Here is a 26,839-nt window from a genome sequence, read left to right as displayed (position 1 = left end):
GAACTGGCCTCAAGGAGATGGGAACAAACCAACCCTGGAACTGAAGACTTACTGTACTTAAAACAATCCAGATGAACACTGGTCAGATCACCTCATGATTAAGATGACTGTCAGAGCTGACTGTGCTGTTTCTGCATGTAGCCCCCTCCCTCCACCTATAAAAACTCTTGCTCACTGATTGTCAGTCTGGGGAAGTTGGCCTTTGGACAGGCGTTGCCCCCCGGCCCGCTTGCCAACATCCAACATCCAAAATAGCGAACTTTCCTTTCCACCAACCTTGCCTCTTCTTTATTTGCTTTTGAGCGGCAAGCAGCCGGATCCCACTTTCGGTTACAGTTACATGGTAACTATTCATGTTAATAGTTACAAGGAAACATTAAAGAGATTACATAATGTTACTAGGTCTTGGTCTTAGATGCTAGAGGCTAAAAGAAAGGCCACCGGCATTTTCCTTCTCCCCAGGGCAAGGCTAGCCCTTTCCTCCCACATGTAATCCAGGCAGAACTCTAGTTTTCCCTACTGTGTGGGGGGGTTGCAAGGATTGAATGAAATTAAGCTCTTAAGTGACATCTTAATAAATGATGACTAGTTTAACTTCATTCCGCAACACATCGCTAGTTTGCCAACCACCCAGATAAGACGATCACATCCTTCCGGCTCATTAAGAGGCGGGGTGAAGAGAGAGAGGCAACGGCGCCTGCGCAGCTCACGGCGAGGGTCCAGGTGGTGTCCTCCCTGCACCTCCCCGACCAGGTGAACCACTCCGGGGCAGAGGGAGGAGACCAAGCAGAGTGTGGGCGCCTGCTTCCGGCCACGTGGTTATGCTCACGGCCAATGGAAAACCTTGACGTCACCCTCGCTTCCTCACCCTGGCAACGGGTGGGTGACTACTTCCGGTGCTGTGAGGGCTCGGGGCTGACGCGGGTGAGTGTCTCTCTTTCTCACGCTGTCCGCGCCCTTGCCGCCGACGTGCGCTGCCTCTGTCCGGGCGCCGCGCTCTCGCTGGGACGTCCTCTCCGGGGCCGGGTGCGGGCGGCGCGCCGGATGCCCCTTGCTGGGGGCGGTGCTGGAGGAAGGGACTCGGGACGTCCCTCGTGCCCGAGTCTCGGTCGCGCGTGGGGCCCGCGGCGGGCCCCTCCCAGCGGCTGCAGCTTGGCGGCTTCATTCCCTCTCCGGGGAAGGGACTGTCTGTGTGTGGGGAGGCAGTTCTTGCAGTCCTTCACCCACTTTGCAGTCTTGGGCTGCGGTTTCTCCGAGTTCGAGGCTCGTAGAGACCCGAGGGTGTGCGTCCTGGTCCTGCGTGGCAGGTGGGGGAAAGCAGCCCTATAGTGTAATAGAGGCCTGGTTAGAGTCCCGGGGAACGTTAGCATTTACTGCTCAGGTGGAGAAGGAAGAGGAAAGGACCAAGAAGATGGAAAAGGAGCAACTGGAGAGGGTGGAAAACAGGAACTGGAGGTGCCCTGAAAATAGAGGGCATCGTGTTTCCGGAAGGAGGGAGTTCAACTTGATTCGCCTCTGTAGGGGAGGGGAATGAAAGGTATTTTGGGGACCATGTGACTGAGATCATTGCATACTAAGCTAAGGAATTTTCATACACTTGGGAGTTTAATAATTTGCTTTTTTGTTTAAATAAAGCTTTCCCCCCACTTATACAAAGCAGTACCTGCTTACTAAAAAATATCTGGAAAATGTAGAAATATTAAAAAAGAGATCATCTGTGGTTCCACCAGCCCCAACCCAACATTTTTTTTTTTTTTTTGGCGGTTCACGGGCCTCTCACTGTTGTGGCCTCTCCCGCCGCGGAGCACAGGCCCCGGACGCGCAGGCTTAGCGGCCATGGCCCACGGGCCCAGCCGCTCCGCGGCACGTGGGATCCTCCCAGACCGGAGCACGAACCCGTGTTCCCCGCATCAGCAGGCGGACTCTCAACCACTGCGCCACCAGGGAAGCCCTCAGCCCAACATTTTGATCTCTTTCTTTCTACTTTTTTTTTTTCTTTTGGTTGCGCTGTGTGCCTTGTGGGATCTTAGTTCCCCGACTAGGGATTGAACCTGGGCCCTTGGCAGTGAGAGCACTGGGAGTCCTAACCACTGGACTGCCAGGGAATTCCCTACATTTAAAAAATAGAATATTCTTTTTTTTTTTTTTTTTTTTTGCGGTTCGCGGTCCTCTCACTGTTGTGGCCTCTCCCGTTGCGGAGCACAGGCTCCGGACGCGCAGGCTCAGCGGCCATGGCTCACGGGCCCAGCCGCTCCGCGGCATGTGGGATCCTCCCGGACCGGGGCACGAACTTGCGTCCGCTGCATCGGCAGGTGGACTGTCAACCACTGCGCCACCAGGGAAGCCCCAAAATAGCGTATTCTTAACCTACTTAGCATCATAGTGTATGTGTATAAAATGTGATTTTAACCAAAAAGCATGTTTTATACATTGTGTCTATTACACGGATTTTTTTGATATAATTCATAAAATTCCACCCTTTTAAATTTAAATTTCAGTGGTTTTTAGTATATTCACAACGTTGTGCACTCATCATCACTATCTAATTTCATAACTTTTTCATCACCTCCAAAAGAAACTCTGTACCCTTATAGTTACTCACCATTGATCTCTCCTCCCCTTGTTCCCCCACCCCTGGCAACCACTAATCTACTTTGTGTCTATGGATTTTCCTATTCTGGATACTTCATGTAAGTGGAATCGTATAATATGTGGCTTTTTGTTGTCTGCCTTCTTTCACTTAGCATAATGTTTTCAAGGTTCATCCATGTGGTATTATGTATCAGTACGTCACTCCTTTGTATGGCTGAATAATATTCCATTATGTAACTATGCCACGTTTTGTTTATCCATCATCAGTTGATAGACATTTGGATTGATTCCACTTTTTGACTATTATGAATAATTCTGCTATAAACATTCATGTACAGGTTTTTGTGTGGACGTATGTTTTCAGTTTTCTTAGATGTATACCTAGGAGTGGAATTGCTGGGGCATGTGGTAACTGTTTAACTTTTTGAGGTACTGCCAGGTGTTTTCCAAGGTGGCCTGCACAAGCAGGATATGAGGGTTCTGATTTCTCCATATCCTTGCTAACACTTATTGTCTGTCTTTTTGATTATAGCCATTCCATTGGTTGTGGAATGGTATCTTGTGGTTTTGATTTGCATTTCCCTGATGTCTGATAGTGTTGAGTTTCTTTTCTCTGTGCCTATCGGCCCTTTGTATATCTTTGGAGAAATGTCCGTTCAATTCCTTTGCCCAATTTTAAATTGAATTAAAAAAATTTTAAAGAAATTTTAAAGTTGTATGGGTTCTTTATATAGTCTGGACACAAGTCCCTTATCAGATTGCAATATTTCTTCCATTTTTTCCCGTCTTGTGGGGTGTCTTTTCACTTTCTTGAAGGGTGTCCTTTGAAGTACAAAAGTTTAAAATTTTGGTGAAGTCCAATTTATCTGGTTTTTTTTTTTTTTTTTTTTTGGTTGTTTGTGCTTTTGGTGTCATATGTAAAACCACTGCCAAATCCAAGATTATGATTTACTCCTGTTTTCTTTTCCCTAAGAGTTTTATATAGTTTTAGCTCTTACATTTAGGGCTTGATTTATGTAGAGTTAATTTTTGTATATGGTGTGCAGTAGGAGTCCAACTTTATTCTTTTGCATGTGGCTCTCCAGTTTTCCCAGCACCATTTGTTGAAAAGTCCTTTTTCCATTGAATGGCCTTGGCACCCTTTTCAAAAACCAGTTGATCGGAAACACATAGATTATCATTTTCTTAACTATTTCTCTATGTTGGGTATTTAAGTCGCTCCCAGATTTTTGTTTTTCTAAATTATCCTATGTTAAACACAGCATAAAAGGCATAAAACCTTTTCTGTATTTAAAATTATTTTGGTAGAAAATGTTCTCAGAAGTGGAATTACTGGGTCAAAGATGAAATAAGTATGTTTTGGAGCTCATTTAATGAGGCATTAAACCTTCAATCTCATGATGTTAAGAGCAACAAAATGATTCTTTATTCATCAGTTGCTATAGCTTAAGGGCTGGATTTCTCTAAAAGCCTTTCTCTTAAGATGAATGGATTCCATGACTTCCTTCCTCCTTCAATTGCTTCTAAAAGACTAAGTAAATCTACAGTGAAAAACTTCAACACCAGAGGCAAACGGGACATGTGGTAGTGTTCTAAATGGCTTAATGGAAAAAAAAATAGTGTCATCACATGCAGTAGGAAAATGAAACAATCTTTGAGAGAAATAGAGTCAAGATTTAGACCTTAAATCAGTGCCATAAAAGTCCCTGAAGCAAAGAAAGTGTTTTATTCTGAGTTTCTCTTCTGCCCTTGATAATCAAGTTAATTTACATTCATCTTGGTCCCAGAGACAGAGAACTTAAATCTTCTCTTTTTAGTAAATAGTACCCACTTAAAAAAAAATTCAAATATGAGATGTTATTAGGAGAAAAATCAATTTTCCCTTTCATCCTTGCCCCTCCCTCTTCTCCAGTCTCCCAGTACTCTTTAGAGGAATCCATGGTAGTATTATTTGTGTCTATATAGACTAGTTCATATATAAAGTATCTCTGGGGAGCGGGTATATACAAAATTATATATTTTAAGGCTCTTGGTACTTTCTGACACATTCCTTTTCAAAACGGGTACATCAGTTTATGATGGCAATACAGTGCTAATTAGATTTCTTTCTTCCTTTTTCTTGTATTTCTTTGAATATTCTTTCTTTAATATTGGATATCCAGTTTATATTTCTTTTTTTATGTATTGCCTGCTCATGTCTTTTGGCATGCTGTTTGTCTTGATTAGCATTGTCCTTTATGAGATTTATTTTGGCAGCCTTTTGTAGATGGTTGTTTTATGACCGCCTGGATTTGGGGAGAAAAGTTAATATGCTTTTTGTAATGCTTATGCTAAGAGGTATGTGAGCTGAACAAGGGTCAAGGCAGTAGGGAGAAGGAAGTTAAAGGCTTGAGAAGAAATCTATAGGATTTGGAAACTGGGCGCAGTCCAAGATGACTACAAGGTGAGTTAGAAAAGGATGGTATATATTTGATGTCAATCTTTGGTCATGATTTATTTTTTTACTCCTTAGTCTTAACTGTAGAGATCAAATACTAATTTTATTTATTTTTAAATTAGGATTATCTGGGGTTTGTGTGGCCCTAGAAGTTCAAGATCCAGAAAAACAAAACCAAAAAAGACCTCTTGGGCCAGTATTTTTTAAAAAATTAATTAATTTATGGCTGTGTTGGGTCTTTGTTGCTGCACGCGGGCTTTCTCTAGTTGTGGTGAGCGGGGGCTACTCTTCGTTGCGGGCTTCTCATTGTCGTGGCTTCTCTTGTTGCAGAGCACGGGCTGTAGGCGCACAGGCTTCAGTAGTTGTGGCACTTGGGCTCAGTAGTTGTGGCTTGCGGGCTCTAGAGCACAGGCTCAGTAGTTGTGGCACATGGGCTTAGTTGCTCCGTGGCATGTGGGATCTTCCCAGGCCAGGGCTCAAACCTGTGTCCCTTGCATTGGCAGGCACATTCTTAACCTCTGCACCACCAGGGAAGCCCTGGCCAGTATTGTTGATTGGCCATGTTTTTGTCTATTCCTTCTGTAGGTGGGATGAGTGTTGAGAACCTTCAGAATATGGCATTTCTCCTCTTAGTGAAGGTTTGAAGTGGGATCCCATAGGCTTGCCCTATTTTGGGGCTTGGACTTGGCTAGTTACCTGTGTTCTCATAAATAAATGTATAAAAAAGCTTTTTTTTTTGTAAGTAATGAATTCAGATTTTCAAAATCAAAAGGTACACAATGGTAAACAGTGAAATTTCCATCCCTCCTTTGTCCACCAGTCACCCAAATCTTCTGGTAACCACTATTAATGCTATTTTTTGATATATTCTTCCAGATTGTGCTTTGCATATATATATTTAACTGTATTTTTTTCTCCCCTCCCTCAAAATATGGTACTGCATATACTTCTGTACCACGTGTTTTTTACTTGCTAAAATGTCTTCAAGACTGATCATTTCATATTTGTATATCAAGAACGTTCTCATTTTTTCCAAGAGCTGCATTTATTTTTAAGCACTTCCATCAAGACATACTGTTGGTCCATATCTTTCCCATTACAGACAGTCTTTCAGTGTGTATTTATAATTTTGGTTTATTTTGCCCAATTGTCCATGTTGAGTTGCTGCTACTAGCAATGTATGAGAACTCCTGGTTCCCTATATCCTCAAAACATGGTATTATTTTACTTTTTTTTGTTTGTTTGCTAGTCCAATGATATGTGAGTGTAGTTTTATTTTGCATTTTTCTTCTGAGTGAGGTTTAGCATCTTTTTTTTTAATATAAACTTATTTATTTTTTAATTTATTTTTGGCTGTGTTGGGTGTTCGTTGCTGCGTGTGGGCTTTCTCTAGTTGCGGCGAGCGGGGGCTACTCTTTGTTGCGGAGCGCGGGCTGCTCATTGCGGTGGCTTTTCTTGTTGCAGAGCACGGGCTCTAGGCACGCGGGCTTCAGTAGTTGTAGCACACGGGCTCAGTAGCTGTGGCGCACGGGCTTAGTTGCTCTGCGGCATGTGGGATCTTCCTGGACCAGGGCTCGAACCCGTGTCCCCTGCATCGGCAGGCGGATTCTCAACCACTGTGCCACCAGGGAAGCCCGGTTTAGCATCTTTTGATCTGTTAGACTGTTGTATAATTTTTCTGTAAAGTGGGATTTGCCCACTTCCCCCCCACCCCACCTTTTGTCTTTTTGTTTTTTGAGACATTTGTTGGAATTCTGTTAGGAAGGTCAGACTTTTAGTGGGTTCTGAGTTAAACAAAAACTGATGTTGGAGTAGAAATTGCTTCATTTCTAATTGAATTAAAAATATTCCAGTAACCATTGGGAGCTGGAGGCCAGAGTTGTACATTGGATAGCCTGTCTACTTGAGTTCCTTTCCCAGTCCAGCAGAACTTTGGGGCCAGCATTTTTGGGGGAGTTTATTGAGATGACATGGTTTGCTAAATAAAAAAATTTCAGATAGTCTCTGAGGGATGGTAGATTGCTTAAGAAATTGCATATTGATTCATCTTCCACATTTTATTTTTTTCAGACAAGCTTGAGAAGTAGTGTTTTTAAATCTCTCACATATATTAAGAGTGCCTATTACATCAAATCTTATTCATTATAAAATATAGATGTTCTAACTTGTTATTCATGAAAAAAAATGCATCTGATGACAGTGAGTCAGAGTAAGTTTTATAGCTCATACTGCTTGGATATGGTTTCATTTAAACTGAAGCTTTGAATTTTCCAAAGCCTGAGTTTTCACACAACTATGTTTGTGGGACAAGTGGGCCCAAGCTCATTTCATGGCTAGGCCAGACCTCATGGCAGGTATAGACTGGCAGATGAACTGCTAATCATTTAAATTGACTTCGTCAACCGACACAGGAATAAATAGTAACCTATCTCAGAGAAATAACCAAAGTCAAATAAAGGTAATTGATGCAGATCCTTGTGAAGTCGTTGGAAGAAAATCCATCCTCAGGGAGAGAGCTACCACCTAAAACAAAAACAAAAACAGGCATTTTAATCCACTGTTATGTAATTAACCTCAGCACTCTTTTGTAATCAAAATTTATGAATATATGTAAACATTTTAATACAACAGCATATATATATGATTTAAAATTATTTGTCCTTTAAATGAAATGACATATAATAAAAATTAAATGAACTCTTTTTAACCAGGAATTAAAGGAAGTTAAAATACCATATTGCAGTGCTTCACAGACCATTTCTGGTGTGAAGGACCAAGTTAAAAATTTTTTTCAATCCTTTGTTGACCATTTCTTTTGTAAAATGAAAAAAACAAAACAAAAAAACCACAAAACCTCAAAACAAAACAGAGATATGGAACTGTGAATGAAAGATAAAAGTAAAAGCTCATAATTGTATTAGATGTAGCAGATAAAATTGTTTCAAAAATATAGTTATAAACAAAACATGAGGAAATAGAAAAGAATTACAAAAACTGTACACATTGTTTATTGAAAATGTGCACTAGATGTAGAGAACGGACATGTGGACACAGGTAGGGAAGGGGAGGGTGGGATGAACTGAGAGATTGGGTTTGACATAAATACACTACCATGTGTAAAATAGATAGCTAGTGGGAACCCGCTGTATAGCACAGGGAGCTCAGCTCGGTGCTCTGTGATGACCTAGATTCGTGGGATGCGGGGTGGGGTGGGAGGGAGGTCCAAGAGGGAAGGGATATAGGTATACATATAGCTGATTCACTTAACTGTACAGCAGAAACTAACAGCATTGTGAAGCAATTTTACTCCAATAAAGAAAAATAAGGCAATTAATATATGAATAAAATAATCTCTTGCAGACTGGTAACAAGCACTGGTCTGCAGACCACACTTTGAGTAACACTGTTCTTTTGGACGAGTTGGCTAAGTCACTCTTTACGTTACTATTTATGTTTTCTATTAGAAAAGACTTGTGCTCCTCCTTCCCCATTTCTCAATTTAGAATAAGGTATACATTTTTACCTAACAATGTGAATCTAGGTGTTTAAGTAATTTCAACCGCATGACTCTGGTATTTTCTTCAAATCTCTGTCGAGTTTTTTTTTTTTTTTTTGCGGTACACGGGCCTCTCACCGCTGTGGCCTCTCCCGCTGCAGAGCACAGGCTCCGGACGCGCAGGCTCAGCGGCCATGGTTCACGGGCCCAGCTGCTCCGCGGCACGTGGGACCCTCCCGGACCGGGGCACGAACCCGTGTCCCCTGCGTCGGCAGGCGGACTCTCAACCACTGCGCCACTAGGGAAGCCCTCTGTCGAGTTTTAAATGATCCGCTTTTCCCCAGTCTGAAGTGTGTTCTGCCATCGTTATTGTTATTAAGCCAAGATTGCTAGAAGCTTGTGAATTTGTGAGAAAAATTGGAAACTTTGTGGTTTAAGTTGCTTGTAATTTGTTTTATTAAGTTTTGTATTTTATCATTTATCTTTTGAGAACCTCAGAAATAACGCTTTCATGAAAATTAACAAGTATACGCACAAGTGTTATTTTAATTTCTTGGTTTAGTCATATAATTTTGTTAGAATTTGTTTTTTTTTTTTTAAATGAATGTATGTAATTAATTTATTTGTTTTTGGCTGTGTTGGATCTTTGTTGCTGTGCGTGGGCTTTCTCTAGTTGCTGTGAGCGGGGGCTACTCTTGGTTGATGTATGCAGGCTTCTCATTGTGTTGGCTTCTCTCATTGCGGTGGCTTCTCTCATTGCAGAGCATGGGCTCTAGGCTCACAGGCTTCAGTAGTTGTGGCACACGGGCTTCGGCAGTTGTGGCTCGCGGGCTCTAGAGCACAGGCTCAGTAGTTGTGGTGCATGGGCTTACTTGCTCCACGGCATATGGGATCTTCCCAGACCAGGGATTGAACCCATGTCCCCTTCATTGGCAGGCAGATTCATAACCAGTGTGCCACCAGAGAAGTCCCAGCATTTGTCTTTTGATTGAGCTGTGAAGTATTACACTGTTTTTCTTAAGCGGTTCTTCACAGGCAGATGTAAATCTGTATGTTGCTTCATTTCTTTAAGCAAGCAGCAATCTATAGCTCTTAAATGTTTTCACCACACACCAAAAATTGTAATTATATGAGGTAATGGATGTGTTAACTAACCTTGTTGTGGCAATCGTTTTGCAGTATAGACATGTATCAAATCATCATGTTGTACCCCTTAAACTTATACACTGCTGTATGTCAATTATATCTCAATAAACCTGGAGAAAAAAATAAGCAGCAATCTAGGCTTTATATCAAGGCTCAGTGATGTTGCCAGCACTGCCTGTGGTTCTAGAATGTCCCAGAGGTTATTAGCATTTGGTTTGGAGGGAGTAGAAAGTGATATTTAAGTTGTGTTGTGGTTTTCTTCAATGTAGATAAAATGAAAGATAAAATATCTTTGGACTCAATATGAAGTCTTTTTACAACAGTTCTTTTGTTTATGTGACTTCAAGCAAGTGCTGTCAGTGGACAGAGAGATTTAAATTCTAACCTTTGTATATTCTTTGTATTACCCAGTTAAATAACTTTAAAATTAGGTTTCTAATTTTTTTTTGCAAGTTATCTGTGCACAAATTTGTATGTTACGTGTGTGTTAGTGCAAAGAAATGCAAACCCTCTTTGCCTGTTTTCCTTTAGAGTAATTCCTCTCCTGCAGTTACTTTTGGATGGAAGTATGCTCTTTTCCCAGTAGAAGATGGTGATCTTGGAGAATGACCATGGAGAAGGGGATGAGTTCTGGAGAAGGACTACCTTCCAGATCATCTCAGGTTTCGGCTGTTAAAATAACAGCTAAAGAGTTGGAAACAAAGCAGCCCCATAAAGAGAAGCGAGGGGGCTTTGTGTTGGTGCATGCAGGTAAGCTCTAAGTGGGTGAGTTGGAAGATGAAAATAATGTTTTTTTCCCTTGCCTTGAAGTACACCAGGAATTGAATTTCATATCTGGAGGAGGCAAACTGCCAGAGGAGCTGGAACCAAAGAGACTGACTTCAATAGAGTGAGGGCCTCCCCCTAGCTCCCCACTTAGAAGATCTTATAATGACGACTCTTCCTTTGTCTCCTTCACTCACCTACTCTATTATTTACTTTTACCCTGTATTTAGGTGTTGTTAAAACCAGACACAGTAATTGTTTAAACTCTGGTTTGTGTTTTTAAAAATAACGCTGCTGAAAAAATTTTATTGACCCCATTTTTGACTTTGTCCATCTTAGAGTATAATTTACACAGTCTTAGAGCTAGTTTGCCTTTTTAATATTATAAAAGAGGAGCCTTAAAACCAGAGAGATTAAGTGGCTTCAGCCACATGGCTCTTTCGTACAAGAGCCAGGCTGAGACACCCTGAAGTGAGCCCTTAAGTCCCAGTCTAGTGCTCTTGGCACCTCATCAGCCTGTAATCTCTACTTCGGAGTACCTTGAAGACAGACACAGTGAGTTCAACCCCTGAGTCCCCATCATCGAAGCCTCTAGGGTTTCTAAGCAGTGCAGCCCTACGTAGGTCTTTCCCCCCCCCCCCCCTTTTTCTTTAGTCATTTTTATTTGTCTGCATTTAGCGTCTAAAGTTCATGACCTCTGTGAAGGAAGAAGGAATGGCTGGGTCTCCTTTTAACTTTCCTCAGACAGTCATACAGGATGGCAGCAAGATTAGCTTTGATACGGGGTGAGGGGTGGAATTGTTTCTTCTTGTCAAACTGGTGTTCTTCCTGGTCATTAACTTTTGGCTGTATCTAAACTGCACAGACAACTCCGGAAGCCTTATAGAATCGAATCCAGAAGAACCAAAAACAAAACAAAAACCAGGTTCAGTTTCCTTTTCTTTCAAATGATTTTTCAAAGAAGTGAGGTAAATTTATAGAAACAACTCAGATTCCTAGTCCAGTGTTCTTTCCACTACACCATGGTGGTGGTGCATCTTTCATAGTACCCAGTGAGTTATTTCATTCAGAATGAGTATTTGAAAAATGTCCAAGAAAGGCCTGAGATGTGTAAAAGCAACAACGTGGAGCTTTTGATTAGTTGGAAAGGTTTGCCTTCTATGACAGTCATTGTGGCCTCCCCACTGTCTCAGACACACCCTGATGGCTGTGGCTCTTAGACAAAGTTGGTGCCGGGCCAACAAAGTGGCCAGCTGTAATAGGAGGAAATCTGGGTTATGACAGGAAATTGTATGGATGAAGGGTGACCTTCCCCTTCTAAATTATTAGAAGTTCAGATAGAGTGATTGATTATGCAGCATTATGTATCTTGTACATTTAAGGAACAAAATTTCAATTCCAGTGTAGAGATTTTAAAAGTGTTTTTTTTTTTTAGCACTAAAGGAGACTTGCCCACGTTTTAGTCATTTGAGTAGTAGATTCTTGCTTTGCCCCAGATCTGTATACTACCTATATTTTACCTAATATTAAAAAAAGATAAACACTTTTTAACCTTAACATTTTAAAGATGAAACTTATCTTTAATTAAGTGGAATGTTGGTATCACATGCGTGAAGAGAAAATAATTTAAACACAGTGCAAAAAAACCCGTGTGATTAAATTTTATTTAGGTTCTGTTGCTTGTCAGCTGCTTAGATCCTAAGCTTACCTTTCCTTTGTTAAGTAGAGGAGTTAGCAAGTGTTAATCAGGTATTAAAGATCTCCTGGAGTAATGCTGAGATGGTTTCCCTATTCTAAGTAGAGGATTGATATGTTAATGCTATTGGTGCTGTTATCCACACACTAAAATTATCTATTTGGCTATAGTATCCCATGGTTTGGGAAGCACTGCTCAAAGTTTGGGGCCTGCTAAGACAACAGACCTGGGATCATTTATTAGTGAACCATGAAGAGAGCCCTGTTAAATATTGGCACAGGTTCTGTGAAGTTTCAGAGTTTGCTTGAGAAATGGGACTAACATTTGCGTGTGTTATGGATTTGTGTTGTTTGGGCATCTTTTCTGTTCTCTTGGGTCCCTTAACCATAGCTTCTTGGGTTTGTTTTTTCTCTGCCCTGGTGAAAGGTGGGTTAAGTTTGTGTCATAGTCTGCAGTCTCACAGGAGAAGCCCTGAGGCTTAGAGATGTAGTTCTTTTTTTTTAACATCTTTACTGGAGTATAATTGCTTTACAATGGTGTGTTAGTTTCTGCTTTATAGCAAAGTGAATCAGCTATACAGAGATGTAGTTCTTTAACCTTCCCTACTTTGGACCCCTTCGGGGCCCAGCAGGGGGCTGGGATGGGGGCTGAGGGGGAGGTTCAGAAAAAGTTAAAAAACTTTGATTAAGGGCTCCTGTCTTGGTTTCTTTCTTGTTTAGGTTATTCTCAAATCCCTAACTAAGCAAGTATTACTCCTTTTAGGGAAACAAATTTCAGAGCCATTCTCTTGAGGAAGTTGCTGGGTGTTTGATTAAGAGACAGGGACCACCAGGATTTCTAATAGGCAGTTGTGAATATACTATCACTGAGATTTCAGAGACACCCTGAGCTACATTCCAGGGGTGAGCGGATGGAAAAGTTTGGGTAGGAATGGTGATATTGGTGGTGGTTGTTGACAGGTGGGATATAACACCCCTCAACTTCAAGTATTATTCAGAAACTACCTAGTTTTCTGAAGTCACTCTTAAGAATTCTGGCAGGGACTTTCCAAAGGTCAACAGAGAGGAACTTAGAGGGACTCTGTCCTTGACACTGCCTGGGTTATCAACTCCAGCTAAAAAACTCCTAACTTTGGAGAAGTTTTCGAAAGGAGAGGTGACCTTGGGGAAGCTGCTCTGGGGACATAAGCTATTTCTGGTGCCTCTAGTAGGAAAATAGCTGTTGAAAGAGGAGATAAGGCATGGTATTAAAAAGACTTATGGTGCAGAAAGAAGCTGTTAGATTTTTAAGACTCCATGCACTTAGGACAATAGTTTTATTGTCACTAGGAGAGCATCAGTTTATATGAGCTATTTATATATAATATAAGCAAGGTCTCTGATATCTTAATGACAGTTGACAATTGACTTTTTTTTTCACTACAGGTGCAGGTTATCATTCTGAATCCAAAGCCAAGGAATATAAACACGTATGCAAACGAGCTTGTCAGAAGGTATGAAGAGAATGTATTCTGTCTGATTGAAACAGTTTAGTTTTGACCAAAAGCAGCTTTACCTTGAAATTCAAAATTTTAAGGTTTGATTTATAAGACAGTCTTTGGTTTGGGCCACAAAGTAATTTTGCTCGTATTTGTGGGGTCTTTTTTTGTTTTGTTTTGTGTTTTTTATTCTCCAAATCATGTTTAGATCTTTTCCTTCCTTTCCCAGATCAAAGTCTGTATTTTTGGAATTGTGGGCACATAATCATATATCTTTTAATCTTTGAAACGGCACTGAGCTCTATAGAAGGGGTAGGGAAAACAGCTCAAAGGCAGCCAATGTGTCTTTCTATGAAGGGAAGAAAAAAAATAATAAAAAATTAAAATGGGTGTTCTTCTTAGGGAGATTATCCTGTACTTTTTCCTTCTGTTTTTCCATCACGTAATTTTTATCATAGCAAATTCATTGTCATTCCTGAGTTTAACTTTGCCCTTGTACTCAGTTGTGCTTTTTTTTTTTTATCTTTGTTTTTTGAGGTTTTGCTAAATTGTTGAATACTTAATGTGGGGGCAGGAATGGACTCAGAAGAAATATTGTTTGTTTTTATTTTGATCCTGACTGTATACTCTTGTAGGCAAACCTTCCATTACTTTTTATGCAAATAGAATGTTAATTGGACATTGCATATCAAGTAAATAGGGGTCTCTCAGCTCTTTTCATTTATATTTACATACCATTTAAAGAAGATTATACTTTATTAGCGATCCAAGATTTTTCTTATGAATGAAATCTCATAAATGAATAAGAATATTTGGTTACAGGGATTTCATTTTAAAAAGAAATTTATAATAAAGGTAAATATTCTTTAAGCTATTTTATATTACTTTATCTTATTTTTCAAAGTGTGAAATCTTTTTGTTATCTGAGAAGAAATGGTTTTATAGGAATATAGTTCTGTATATAATACATTTAGAGCGTGTAACCAGCCTCCTTAATTTATACAACAAATGAACTTCTTAAAAGTTTCATGAGGAATACAGTGCTTAGTTTTTGATCTTTGTTGAATAAATCGGAGCTTCAATTATTCATTTAAAAATCAGTCTTCCTTCTCTTTCTTTCCTGTCTTAGTTTATACCTAAGAAGCAAGGTGATTTTAGTGACCTTTGCTCTCTATAGATTATATTACAAAGGAAGATTATATGTTTATCTCGATGTAGAATACCTTATAGAATCAAAAATGCTTTTGTCAAAAGTATGCTCCATCTAAGGATTCTGAAATGCCTCTGTGACTGAAAGTAACTACTTTTTATTGTTAGGGGTAGAGAGAGTAGTAATGGTGGGATGAGAAATGGTTAGCTTAGTCTGTATAAAATATGAATTCAAATTTCAAAATGGAATTCATATAATTTCTATGGTTCTGTGAACTGCCCTGTGATGAATGAAGCCCTTTCACTTACTAAATTCCTTGCATTTTGTATTTAGTGGCTAAATTTATTCATTGTCTTAATTTGAATAATAATAAGTGAGCTATATTACAAATTATCCTGAATAATTGCTTATCTTAAATCTAAGTCGTTTATGTCTTGAGGTATGGAACGGAACTCTAGTGATCAATTTTTATTAACTCTGAATGTCTCCTACACTTCTTCAAGCCTTTGGAAAGTTTCTGGGTATGTTTAAGAAGTTGTGGTTTTAAAATGAATAATCTTGCCCCTTGGTTTCATAGGCAATTGAAAAGCTACAGGCTGGTGCCCTTGCAACAGATGCAGTGACTGCAGCCCTCGTGGAACTTGAGGTATTTCTTTTCTCTATTTGTTTCATTTAAAATATTTGTGAGTTTATGCTCATTATTCTTAAATGACGTGAAACTGTTGTTTAGTCAACCATCAATTATATGACCAGCGTTTCTCAACAATATTAACAAGGTATGAAGAACCCTGTGATTTTGTTAGGTTGTTCTCATTGGAGACTTCTCCGAGTAATATAAAAAAGTTGGTTAAATTCATTTTTCCCTGGTTTTGTGAGATTCATGAATACAAGTTACTGGTGATTGGATGCTTGAATTTCCTGAATATTTTCAGAAGAAAAATTCCTGAAGTTAACACCTCCTGAAAGTAATATATGTTCTGTTGTTTAGAAAACAAAAAATTCCAACTGTCTAGAAGTGTCGAAAGTGGAGGGGGAAGTTTCCTCACAAACTTAGCAGTTGGATATATATCCTGAAGCTGTGCTCTGTGAGGTGTGTCTTGTCCAGTGTGATAGGTTGGTCTCCAGTTAATTGTGGACATTGAGGAATTCATTGAGGAGGTTCTCAAGTTCACTGTAATCCTTGCTCCTCCAGAGTGAGGGTCTCTTAATTGTCTTAATCTGGAACCCTGAGGATGAGTTTGTTCAGGGGATACTGAGGGCTTCAGAAGACCGACTTCTGTTGCTCAAACTTAGAGAAGATTGATTAGTGTAAGTCAGTTTAGAGCAGTGGTCTCCAACCTTTTTGGCACCAGGGACCAGTTTCGTGGAAGACAATTTTTCCACAGACTCAGGGAGGGGAGGGGATGGTTTTGGGATGATTCAAGTGCATTACATTTATTGTGCACTTTATTTCTATTATTATTGCATTGTAATATATAATGAAATAATTATATAACTCACCATAATACAGAATCAGTGGAAGCCCTGAGCTTGTTTTCGTGCAACTAGATGGTCCCATATGGGGGTGATGGGAGACAGTGACACCCGAAGTGTGGCTTATGTCCAGTCTGCTCCGTAAGATGCAGCTTAATTGCCACTCACTGATAGGGTTTTGGTATGAGTCTGCAAGCCATTGATTTATTATGGTCTCTGTGCAGTCAAACCTCTCTGCTAATGATAATCTGTATTTGCAGCCGCTCCCCAGTGCTAGCATCACTGCCTCAGCTCTACCTCAGATCATCAGGCATTAGATTCTCATAAGGAGCGTGCAACCTAGATCCCTCGCATGCGCAGTTCACCGTAAGGTTTGCGCTCCTATGAGAATCTAATGCCACTGCTGATCTGACAGGAGGCGGAGCTCAGGTGGTAATGCGAGCGATGGGGAGTGACTGTAAATACAGATGAAGCTTCACTCGCTCACCCACTGCTCACCTCCTGCTGTGCGGCCCAGTTCCTAACAGGCCATGGACTAGTAGCAGTCCATGACCCTGGGGTTGGGGACCCCTGGTTTAGAGAACAGTGAACAAATAGTTATTTGCTTGAGAAGATAACTAGGGGAATCAAATAAGACATGAAGATAAAACAGGGATGAGTTTGAGGGAGGAGGTGTTAGAGTAGACTGTCCCAAATTGACTGGATTAGGCTCTCATATCAGGGCACCTACCCTGACAGGCCAGGCCTTGCTTTTACCTGCGAAGATTGCCCAGGAGTTTACCAAAAGTCCTGGACATGTTTTCTGTATATTCCGCTGGTTAATTGCAGCGTTACGCTTTTAATCGTGCTCTGTAGGTTGTACTCTATCTTGTTAACACTTTGAGCTTGGTCCTAGGGTATGTAGTCAAGAAAGGTGAATATATGGTGGGCACCAGTTCCACTGTAGTTTGGTCCCTGAGGTGTGTGACTTGGGGATATGTGGTCTCCTTCCTGTTGAGACTGATACATCTTATACGAGCTCTACCAATCAGTAGCCATGAGTCCCTGCGCACCTCACAGACTCTCCCTGACTCAGTTTACCCATTTATAATACGGGGATGATAATTTCTACTTTACAGAGTCATGAAGATTGAGTTAACATACGATAATCACTTAGAACAGTATGAGGCACATAGTAAACACCTTGTAACTGTTAGTAGCTATTATTGTTGTGAGGTGCTTTGGAAATTATATCTATGAGGTGAATATTTATGTTAACTCTTTACATTGTCAAAGGAAAGTTAATTATATGTTGTGGGTAAAAGGGCAAAAGTGACACAAGGAAGAAGATTGATGTGCTTACCACCAAGTCTTACCTTTACTCAAAACACACACAAGGAAAGCTTCATCTAACTTAATTCAGTTATTAATTGCAAATTACTCTTCTTTGTGTAGAAGACAATGTCCTGAGGTTACAGGTGCATGGAGCCCGTGTGGGTCTGGGGAAAGAAGATTAATGAATAGCTGGGTATATATTGTACCATAATGGCAACTATGAATACAACACTGAATAAAATTAAGTTTTCCTTTTTCTTTTCATCTTAGAATAACTTTAATTTTCTCAGGTCCTACTTATATCATGCCCAGTATTTCATTACATTTTTCCCATGATGAATCAATCCTACTTTTAAAGAGTTTACTTATGTATACTTAATAATGATTTAAAATACATTTTGGAGTGAGTTACATGTGAGTAAATGAGCTTTATAGTTTTGAATGATGACCTGTGTTTTTTAAGAGTGTGGATATGAAGGTTTTTTAAAAAAACAAATGTGTTCTGTTATTTTGATTGGACTATGTTATATGGCCTGAGTGAGTTTAGTGTACTTTCCTCCCTTTAATTATTAAGCTTGGTGAAGAATTTCAATGAACTATCTTGAAAAATTCATTTTTATCTGGGATCTCTGATTGAAATATATGTCAGTAGTTTAAAGGTTAAGGCTACACTAACTGGAGGAATTTGCCTGAATCTTAAGAATTACGTTGGAAGTCATGTCATATACTGCCCCCTGGAGTTTCAGTCACCTTGGATAATTGTGATTCATCACCTTTGAATAGGGTGAAGTCTTCAAATAAAGAGTTTAATCAAAGAGGTATTGTAATAGTTTGAGTCAATGGAAAGATATATAAAAATTGGATTCTTGTATTTTCTGTACCTAGAGAAATATAAGTAACAATATTAAGTCCTTTCAGCCAACTGAAAATTCCCAGAGTCTGATTTATACTGTGTTATGTTTAATTTGAGAGTAACCACTTATCTTTAGTTTTGATCAGTCTATTTAGTAGAGCTAAGTTTTGTCCTAATTGTCAAATAGATATGGGCGATCATTATACCTTTGTCTTTTGACTTTGGTATATACTTTTGACTTTAAAAAAAACATACTTTTTAAACTTGTTTGTTACATTATTACTTAGGCAGATAACTAAAATTGGTTTGAGTTTCCTGAGGACTTTACTAACTGTAGATTGAAATGACTGAAATGGTTTAATGGTCCTTATTGGCTAGAAGGGGTATCTGGCCTTGTATTTTGGAAAATATGAAAATTTGCATTTACCCAAATAGTGAGGAGTACACTGACCTCAACTTGTTGCCACGGAGGAGGAAGAGACAAGGTGAAAGGAAAGAAAATTTATAATAGAAAAAAATGTGTTTCGGTGGCCTCTGTAACTTAACCAGGCTACTTAGACAAATCATTTTTGAGCTTTTCTTGGAATCCCATTCCCTTGTGTAGTTTAATTTTTCTCATCCACCAGGACAAACAAGTGGTGTTATCATAAGACTACAACTTCTGGGCACCAGAGGGAGTGTTCCCTTCATACAAATAAGGGGTGAGGGGCATGCGCATAAGTTCCTGCCTAGTAAACTGACTAGCTTCTTCCTTTGGGGTTTTGGGAGGGAAGGTGGCCATTTGCATGAGAGGTGTTCTGCAGTGTGAAGTTGAAAATGAGATGATGCCAAAGTGCATTTTGTTTATCTTCAAAATGTGGTGAAGGAAATGGAAAGGTCAGTTTTTTAGATCATATTTTAATAATTTATTGTTAAAGTGATTTGGTCCCATTGTTTCATTTAACTATTAATAGTTTTTTTGAGATTCTTTTTTATACCTGATGGGAAATGGACTTCTATCAACCCTGATTTCCCTCACAGCAGAGAAGATAAATTTGTGAAACAATTTGATCTTCATACCTAGGGCTGTGCATTTGGGAGACAGTTGTTTTCATGCCTGTTTTTGAAATAGTTTTGGTTCGGGTAGTGACAGTAGATTTAAAATTCTAGACCATAATTTTGCACATTTCACATGTATAGCTTCTAATATGAATTTCTTATGTGAGAAAATTAGATATAGATCTGGGTGAGTCATGATGCCACTGCTAAAGTAGAGAGCTTTTCATAGATTCTGACAGAAAATGAACTCATAAAATGCTTACTGAAGCACCCTTTGCACATCAGTATATTTTTCTTAAGAAGTACGAAGATGTGCTTTAAAAAGTTCTAGTAAGGAATAATAGGTGAAATATGACTGACAAACTTTTGAGAGGTTACTTGTCGTTTTGTGAGGAAACTGATGAATCTGGCTGGCTGGCTGGTGTACCCTTTGAGAGATTTTGGTTAACTCATTTTGAAAACTGATTATTTTGGTAGGTAGAATACTATGCATTAGCAATAGTGATAGATATAGCTTTTAAATTTCATATAGTGAAAGGTAAATTGCACAGGCTCCCTTGTTAAAAATGTTTTGTTGAACTTATGTTATTCTAAGTGGACCCTGCTGTTCTTTTGTTGACTTGCTTCATTCTTTAAGTCTTCCTATGGTCAGGGGAGATGGTAATTCATGGTCCTAACTTGTTTATTGTCCAAATGCTTTAGCATTTAAAGGGCAGTGTATATTGGGCACAAGTTTTTATGTCTGCTAAAAGTGGTCCATTGTCTTTGGATCTCTATATAATCCAATATGATTCTTGCTTATAAACTCTAGAAATTCCTTTAAAAAGTAACTTCTTATCCAGATGGCTGATAGTTTGGGGTGTGAGAGAAAAAATGTAGGTATTTGCATTACTGTATATTTATATTATTATATGTAATATTGTTATGCATTTATCTGACCTCTACATCCTGAGATGTAGAGCCAGCTCTGCATGCATTTCTATAAAGCAGGGGTCTCCAGAATGTCATCACCATTGAGTAGTCTGTTGTTGGTGGACCACAGCCCAGGCCTCTGTGCAGCTGCAGGATTAGGCCACACACCCTTCCCTTGGCCTTATGCTTCTGGCTGGAATTGTTTGTGTGCCTCAGGGGGAGAGAAGGCCTGCCAGTCCCTGGGATGCTTAGGGGTCATGAAGATGGTGTGGCTTGCTCCTGGCATATGGGCATATCTAGGATGGGAGGGAATATTGGGAAGGTCTGATATAACCCCCTGTCTCTCGCCAAGCCTGTAGCAAATTCAGTTGTGGGGTTTCTTTGTGATTAGATGCTTAACCACACCTCCTCCCTACCCCGCTTCAGTGTTTGGTTTTTGTTGCAAAAAAGTAGGGGCATCTGTTTTACACTCATTTATGTTTATTTGAGAGGTTAAAAATTATTTAAATAAATGAGCATCTTTGTTCTTCTGCACATTTTTTTGTTTTGCAGAAATCATCTTTTCATATGCAAAGGGTGCTGAGTATTTAAGTGGTTCCTTGCTTCCTCCTCCCCTCCGCTCCTGGACAGGGCTGAACACATTGGAAAGACAGCTCCATGCATTTAGCTCACATACACACAAGTGCCCATTAACCATGTGACTGAGGAGTCTAATTTTAGACCTACTACCCCTGAAAGTCTCATTTTTCTCTTCCATTGACAATATCTTTTATTCTCTGTAATGGGGAGGGGGTTCCTGTTTTTAAGTATGGGAAGCAAGGAGTTTTACCTTTTCTACTTTGTAGTACTTAAAATGTTTTCATTGCATGACATTTGGATTTTGACTTCGGATGCTCTTTTTACTTTTTTTTTCAACTTGGTATCATTGATTATTTCAGTCAAAGACCCTATTTTGCTCTGTTTAGCAGTATTTCCAGGGGTGCTTCAGTATTTCTGTGTATTCCAAGTGTTTATAGAGTCTTTATGTTTCTCTGCATTTTTTTTTTTTTATTTATTTTTTTTATTTTTTGAGGTGTACACACACAGTTACACTTCACGGAGTTGCATCCAGCCAAGTGTCCATGTTCTTCTTGTGAAGAGGCAGAGAAAAATCACCTCTCCCAAGAATTTCCACCTTCTGACCAAGGGAAATGTGTCCTGAAGAGCTGTACGCAGATGGGAGGCAACTTGTTTGCTTGTTCTGCTGCTATAGAGCATTGAGTTAATTAGAAGACAGGCTGTGGGTGGCCAAGTACAGACAAAGAAGCACCAGACAGAGCCCAGTTAGCCCGGGGCAGTAAAAGTAAGTTACACTCTTTTTAAAACACTTTTTTGAGTACTGATGCTGAGTCTTGCCTTTAGTACTAAGGGGCAACTTGTAACTTACTGTTTGTGTTTACACAGTAGATGCATCTGTTCTTTTCCTCAGACCCTAGAAACTAAACACGCTCTCTAGCGCAAAGTACCTGCTTAATTAAGGAAAAGCAGTGATTCTTTTTTCTTTTAACTTTTTTTAGAATAAAAAGAGAACTGAATCAGTTATTACATTTCAGATTAATTTTTACACTGCATCAAAACTGTGTATTAGTTTCTGGCCAAGGCAAAACACTTAAGTACAGAGCTTGTTATGTTACAGAGCTTTGTACTGACGGGAACATGAAAACAGTTTCACCTTTTTCTAGCCATTTCCTGGTGAGTTCTGTGGAACTTATCAGATGAATTCATCTTGGCTGAATCTGGTAGAAGGTATGGTCTGAGACCAGACTTAGCAGTTCCTGAGGAGCTTGTAGCTTTATGTATGAGCCCTTGTTTTGCTCTGGGAGTTATTATTCTCCAAGAATATACTACATTTTAGAATTCAGCTTTGAGCTACTTAAAGCTACATTTGGTAGTGTGGTGGAATTGGTGGTAATTCTGTGTTTTGATTATGTGGCAGCAATTTAGACTTTTGGATTGAGTGTAAAATGTCTTCTTCTAAATTAATAGAGATATTAGATTTATTGGCCCTTGGATTTATAGTGCTGTGATTATTGAATCATTTCATATGTGTTGGGTGTGTATATGTGTGTGTGTGTGCGTGTGTGTGTGTGTGTGTGTGTGTTTGGATCTATATTCTTTGGGGCATCAATTTTATAATCTAACATCTACTGGTTTTTTGCTTTTTAGCTTTTGGTAATGAAGGGCTAGGCTAAGAAGATTTTTCTGTGCTCAGCAAATCACAGGCTGATATCATGAAGGTCAATCTGAAAGACTGCCTTTGATTTTAAGTTTTTGTCTATCTCTCAAATGTAGGACTGTATTCAGAATCTGGAAGGGAATGAGGAGGAACTTAAGTTATATAACTTTTAGGAATCTCATCAAGATCATATCCTAAATCCTGCTACAAAGCAGAACAAAGCATTACTTCTGTTTTTTCCCCACTCATTCTCTCTGTCTACCTGCCGTCTAATTTTTATGTGTACAGCAGGCTTTACCTAAGTGTTAGAATAATGAAGGATTGCATCTCCCTATAGCAGAGCAAACAGTTTAAAATGGAATCCTAGGCATCCCAGTTGAGAATAGTGCTTTGGTCATTCCTACTGCCAGGGAGTTTTTACTGGCAGTCATTCCCACTCAGGGTCCAGCCTCCTGCATGGTATACTCATTTCCTGACAGTTCATGACATGCGTATAACATAGGGTATCAACACTATAACATTTACTAGCCTTCTCAGAAAATTCTGAGTGGGGAACTTATTTTTGTTTTCCTCTTTTGGAGTATGTACAGATGTTAACATTTTCTAGTGGGTTGGAAATCTTTTAAATAAAAAGCATAGTTATAAGTTACTACTTATAAGTTAGTGACACCCCTCTCACCCCTCCAATCTACCATGTCCTCACTTCACATTTGATAGAAGGATAGTTTACATTATTATAATTCTGTGGTCTGTTAGGTTCTTTTTGAGTGATATTTCCATATTATTGTCAACGTGGTTAAAAGGTATAGTTATTTAGGTTGAAGGGAAGTATAAGTAGATGCCAAGTTTGGCTTTACTAGAGAAACAGCTACATTTGTCTTTTTCTATTGTAGCTCATGTGGAAAAGACAATTTCAGGTACCGTGTGCGCTAAGCTCCTCCTGGACATCGTAAAGAATCCAACTAAAACAAAGTTTAAAACTATTTCAGATGTGCAGGTCTATGGAAGCCAATATTTTATGTTAGAGATTTGTGTTATGTTTGACAAGTAACTCTTTGTACTGCAATTCTGTGGCTTTCAATTAAAAAAAAAAAACCATGAAAATAAACTGCTGTGATGTGATTTTTCTACTCAATTTTGCTATGTCTTTATTTGCAAATTACGCAGATTAATAATGGAAAGGAGGTGAATACAGGTAGGCAGTGCTTTTTTATTAAAATACTTTTAATAATAAAGTAGAGAAAAAAGGTGGTTCTGTTTTTTGACAGAATATTGCATGCCAGATCAACAAATGCTCTAATGAACAAAAGCAATACTTGATGCATTTATTCTAAATTTCTATTCAGTAGAAGAGCTTGGACACTTCAAGAAGATCATTAACAAGTCTTAGTTCCTAATACATATGCTGTTGTGTGTTAGTTTTTTTTTTTTAATATAAACTATGTTTTTTTGTGTGTAATTGAACAGTTAAAAAAATGAACTGTCACAGATAATAAAACTGGGTATTCAACATACTATATTTGACTCAACTGTTCACAGAGTGTGATGCAAACAAATGTTCTCTTAACTTACATCCAGCATGGCTAAAATATTACTTTAACACATGTTAAAAGTAGAGCACTGTAACTATTTGGCTAGATACAATTCCGGGCTGTCTGAATTGAGTAATTTCCTCAGGCATTCCAACTTTGATCAACCACAGCACGAACTTTTAACATGTCTGTAAAGCAGCCAGTGCATCTGTAAATATGTCCCGAGGTAGAGAGAAAAGAGAGAATGCCAAAAAAGAAAGAATACTTTCTGTCGTTAAGGAGCAGTTACAGAATGAAAATGGAAAGTTTTTGTTTCCCTAGGAACTCTTTTTAGACGATTGAGCCTCTGATGTCTAAGTATGCCCTGTGGTTCTGTATTAATGAATGAAAGATACTTCATTTGGGCCTAGTAGAAATGTTCTCTGGCTAACTCTGCTGAAACGTACTGGTTAGAGTTCATTTATTCTTAAACTTTCCAGTCTTTGTTAATATAGTATTAATTGGCTAAAAACCTAAACATACACAATAGCATGTATCTCAGTAAATCATGTCTTAATTGTTTATAGCTAGTATTTGGGTGAAAATATTCTTATATGACCCTGTTTTAGAGAATAACTCTAAGAACAGGCAGCGCCACTGCAGAAGTAATCTCTTTGCTTTCACCACATGGAGGAAAATAGGTTTTTCTGGGTTTTATCTTCAGTGACCTGGAAATGAATTTGCAAATATCTACTGGTTTCTGTACACAAACTAGGATAATTTATAATGGTAAATTGCCCTCTTGGACACAGCATGCTTATATCACATGCATGTAACTTCCTTGGGGATATTTTAAGGTGTAATAAACAACTATTTGCAAACTGGGTGTTAAGTTGGATAATATGGCTTGCTTCTTTCTGACCTTGTTTTCCGTAGTCCTAGGATAGCAGATACCATGACCTCCAATTAGCTCCAGTTGTGAAAAATCTGCTTTTTAGGTCAACATTGTACCAAACATCAGGAGGAATCCATCATCTTGTAATTTCTTATAATTTCTTGTAATTTCTATGTTGTTATTGTCCACATTGTCCAATTAGTCAGTCATGGAAAACACGGTTAATCAGTTAAGTAAAATTTACCAATAGTGAAAAAGTTTTATTGTAGTTTCATACTCTTTTCATTGAGTGTTTTTTCAGAACTAGACAAAGGGTAGTATAGTTCGTAGATTTACACCCTTTAAGCACATTCCCTATATCCCAAAAGAGGTACAGAGAAGTGGTGGACAGGCAAGTTGGAGAGGAAGATGGAAAGGCAAGGCCTGGGTGAGCTAATGTGACTTTCAGAGGCAGGGACTTGAACGGATTGCTAAGTTGGTTACCTTGTTGCTGTTTCCTGAATGCCATAATTTCTTCAAAATTCAATACTTTTTAAATTTCATGAGCCTACTGCTTTGAATTTAAAAATCACTAAAGTTCACGCTGAGAACGTGAGAGCCAACTTTTACAAAAACTATGTGATATTTGGTATCCAGTTTATAGATAGGTTCTCAGTATCCGTTAATTATTTTCCCTGATTATCTCTTTGTCATTTTTTTTTGGTGTTACTCAACATGATCCCCCCCCCCCCCCCCCCGCCCCATGTACCTGTATAAATTTTCTGTGTGTTTGGGTGTTTTTGGTTTGTTTGTTTTGTTCCAAATTTCTAGCTCCAAAGAGAATACTGTGTTTTTTCTCATCATTTTGACAATGGCAATTCACCATTGTATAAAGTTGTAGATGAAGTTGTCTATACTAATGGTGATCAAGGTAGTCTTGAGAAAAATAACATGATATTTCATCATTCTTCTTGTGGATTCTGGGTAGAAAGCTTGTCTGACTCATTTTGGAGGAGCAAAAAAGTATTATAAATTCCAATTGTCATAATCAGAAGATAAGTGGCATTTCTGACCACTAACCTGGCTCTCAGTTAAGTGTGTTGACACAGGGTAGTTAGTCTACAACACAGATTAAATGGCTTACTTCTGTATTTATCATTCTTCTTGTTTAAGTAGTAAGAAGTACAAATATTCAATATTTTCCATATTCAGCAAGGCATGAGAATGAAATCATGATCTGTTGTTGGGACTGGCATTTGTGTCGAAGAGCTGCTTTGCCTAAAATCTGTATTATGTGGAAAACTGAAGACTTACCAAAACTGAGAGTTTGTATCTGGAGAAGCATGAGACCTTATTAACCTTTACAAAGTGAGATTGCAGAAGAGACAGTTTACAGATGTGTGTTGATTGGTCCATAGACAAGTTCTTAAAAATTGGAATTTGTTGTGAACATTTAAAATCAGGAGACTCATAAAAACCTGGATTTCTAACTTCTTTTGAAAAAAAGTGAGATCTGGTCACATGGAACATGCATTCTCTGGGGGTTGCAGTCTGCCAGGGCTGAGCGACAGCTGCCCCTTTTGAGTATAGGAAGCTGTGTAACTAAAACTATTTTTCAGCTCAAGGTACAGATGGAAATAAGGCTTGGACAGATATGCCAACTTTTGTGTTGTTGGAAGGCCTGAGAGAATGAACTGATGATTTAATTGGCCTCAGTTTTTTGCTCTAGAGTTTGCAAATTGTTGCAACAGGAATTTCTACCAAAAGTAAGAATAAGACTGGAATGAGCTTTGATTTGATTATTTAATATTGGAATTGGACTAAGGTATTAACTTATTATTTTGAAAATGAACTTCAAATCAAACTAAAGACTTTTCAAAAAATTTCCCA

At 38.9% G+C, this 26,839-nt stretch overlaps 1 protein-coding gene across 9 annotated transcripts in view; it reads left to right on the top strand.

The window, feature by feature from the left end:
• The first annotated feature begins 824 nt into the window (after positions 1-824).
• The window catches only part of TASP1 (taspase 1), a 244,122-nt gene continuing 218,107 nt past the window's right edge, over positions 825-26,839 (top strand). For 6 of the 9 annotated variants that reach the window (XR_013831564.1, XM_079944648.1, XM_079944647.1 and 3 more), the window contains exons 1-4: positions 825-924; positions 10,203-10,421; positions 13,557-13,624; positions 15,337-15,405. Coding sequence is in view for 7 of the 9 variants with exons in the window: in XM_079944648.1 (XP_079800774.1) it covers positions 10,277-10,421; positions 13,557-13,624; positions 15,337-15,405 (282 nt within the window). In the remaining 2 variants the exon portion in view is untranslated. Of the gene's footprint in view, positions 925-1,198; positions 1,308-4,829; positions 5,036-10,202; positions 10,422-13,556; positions 13,625-15,336; positions 15,406-21,563; positions 21,692-26,839 lie in introns of those variants that run through there. The other 3 variants (XM_079944645.1, XM_079944644.1, XM_079944650.1) reach the window with 3 other exon arrangements.

Source organism: Stenella coeruleoalba (assembly GCF_951394435.1).
Source record: "Stenella coeruleoalba genome assembly, chromosome: 15".
In the NCBI taxonomy this organism is placed as follows: domain Eukaryota; kingdom Metazoa; phylum Chordata; class Mammalia; order Artiodactyla; family Delphinidae; genus Stenella; species Stenella coeruleoalba.
This window is presented reverse-complemented; position numbering and strand designations above follow the sequence as displayed.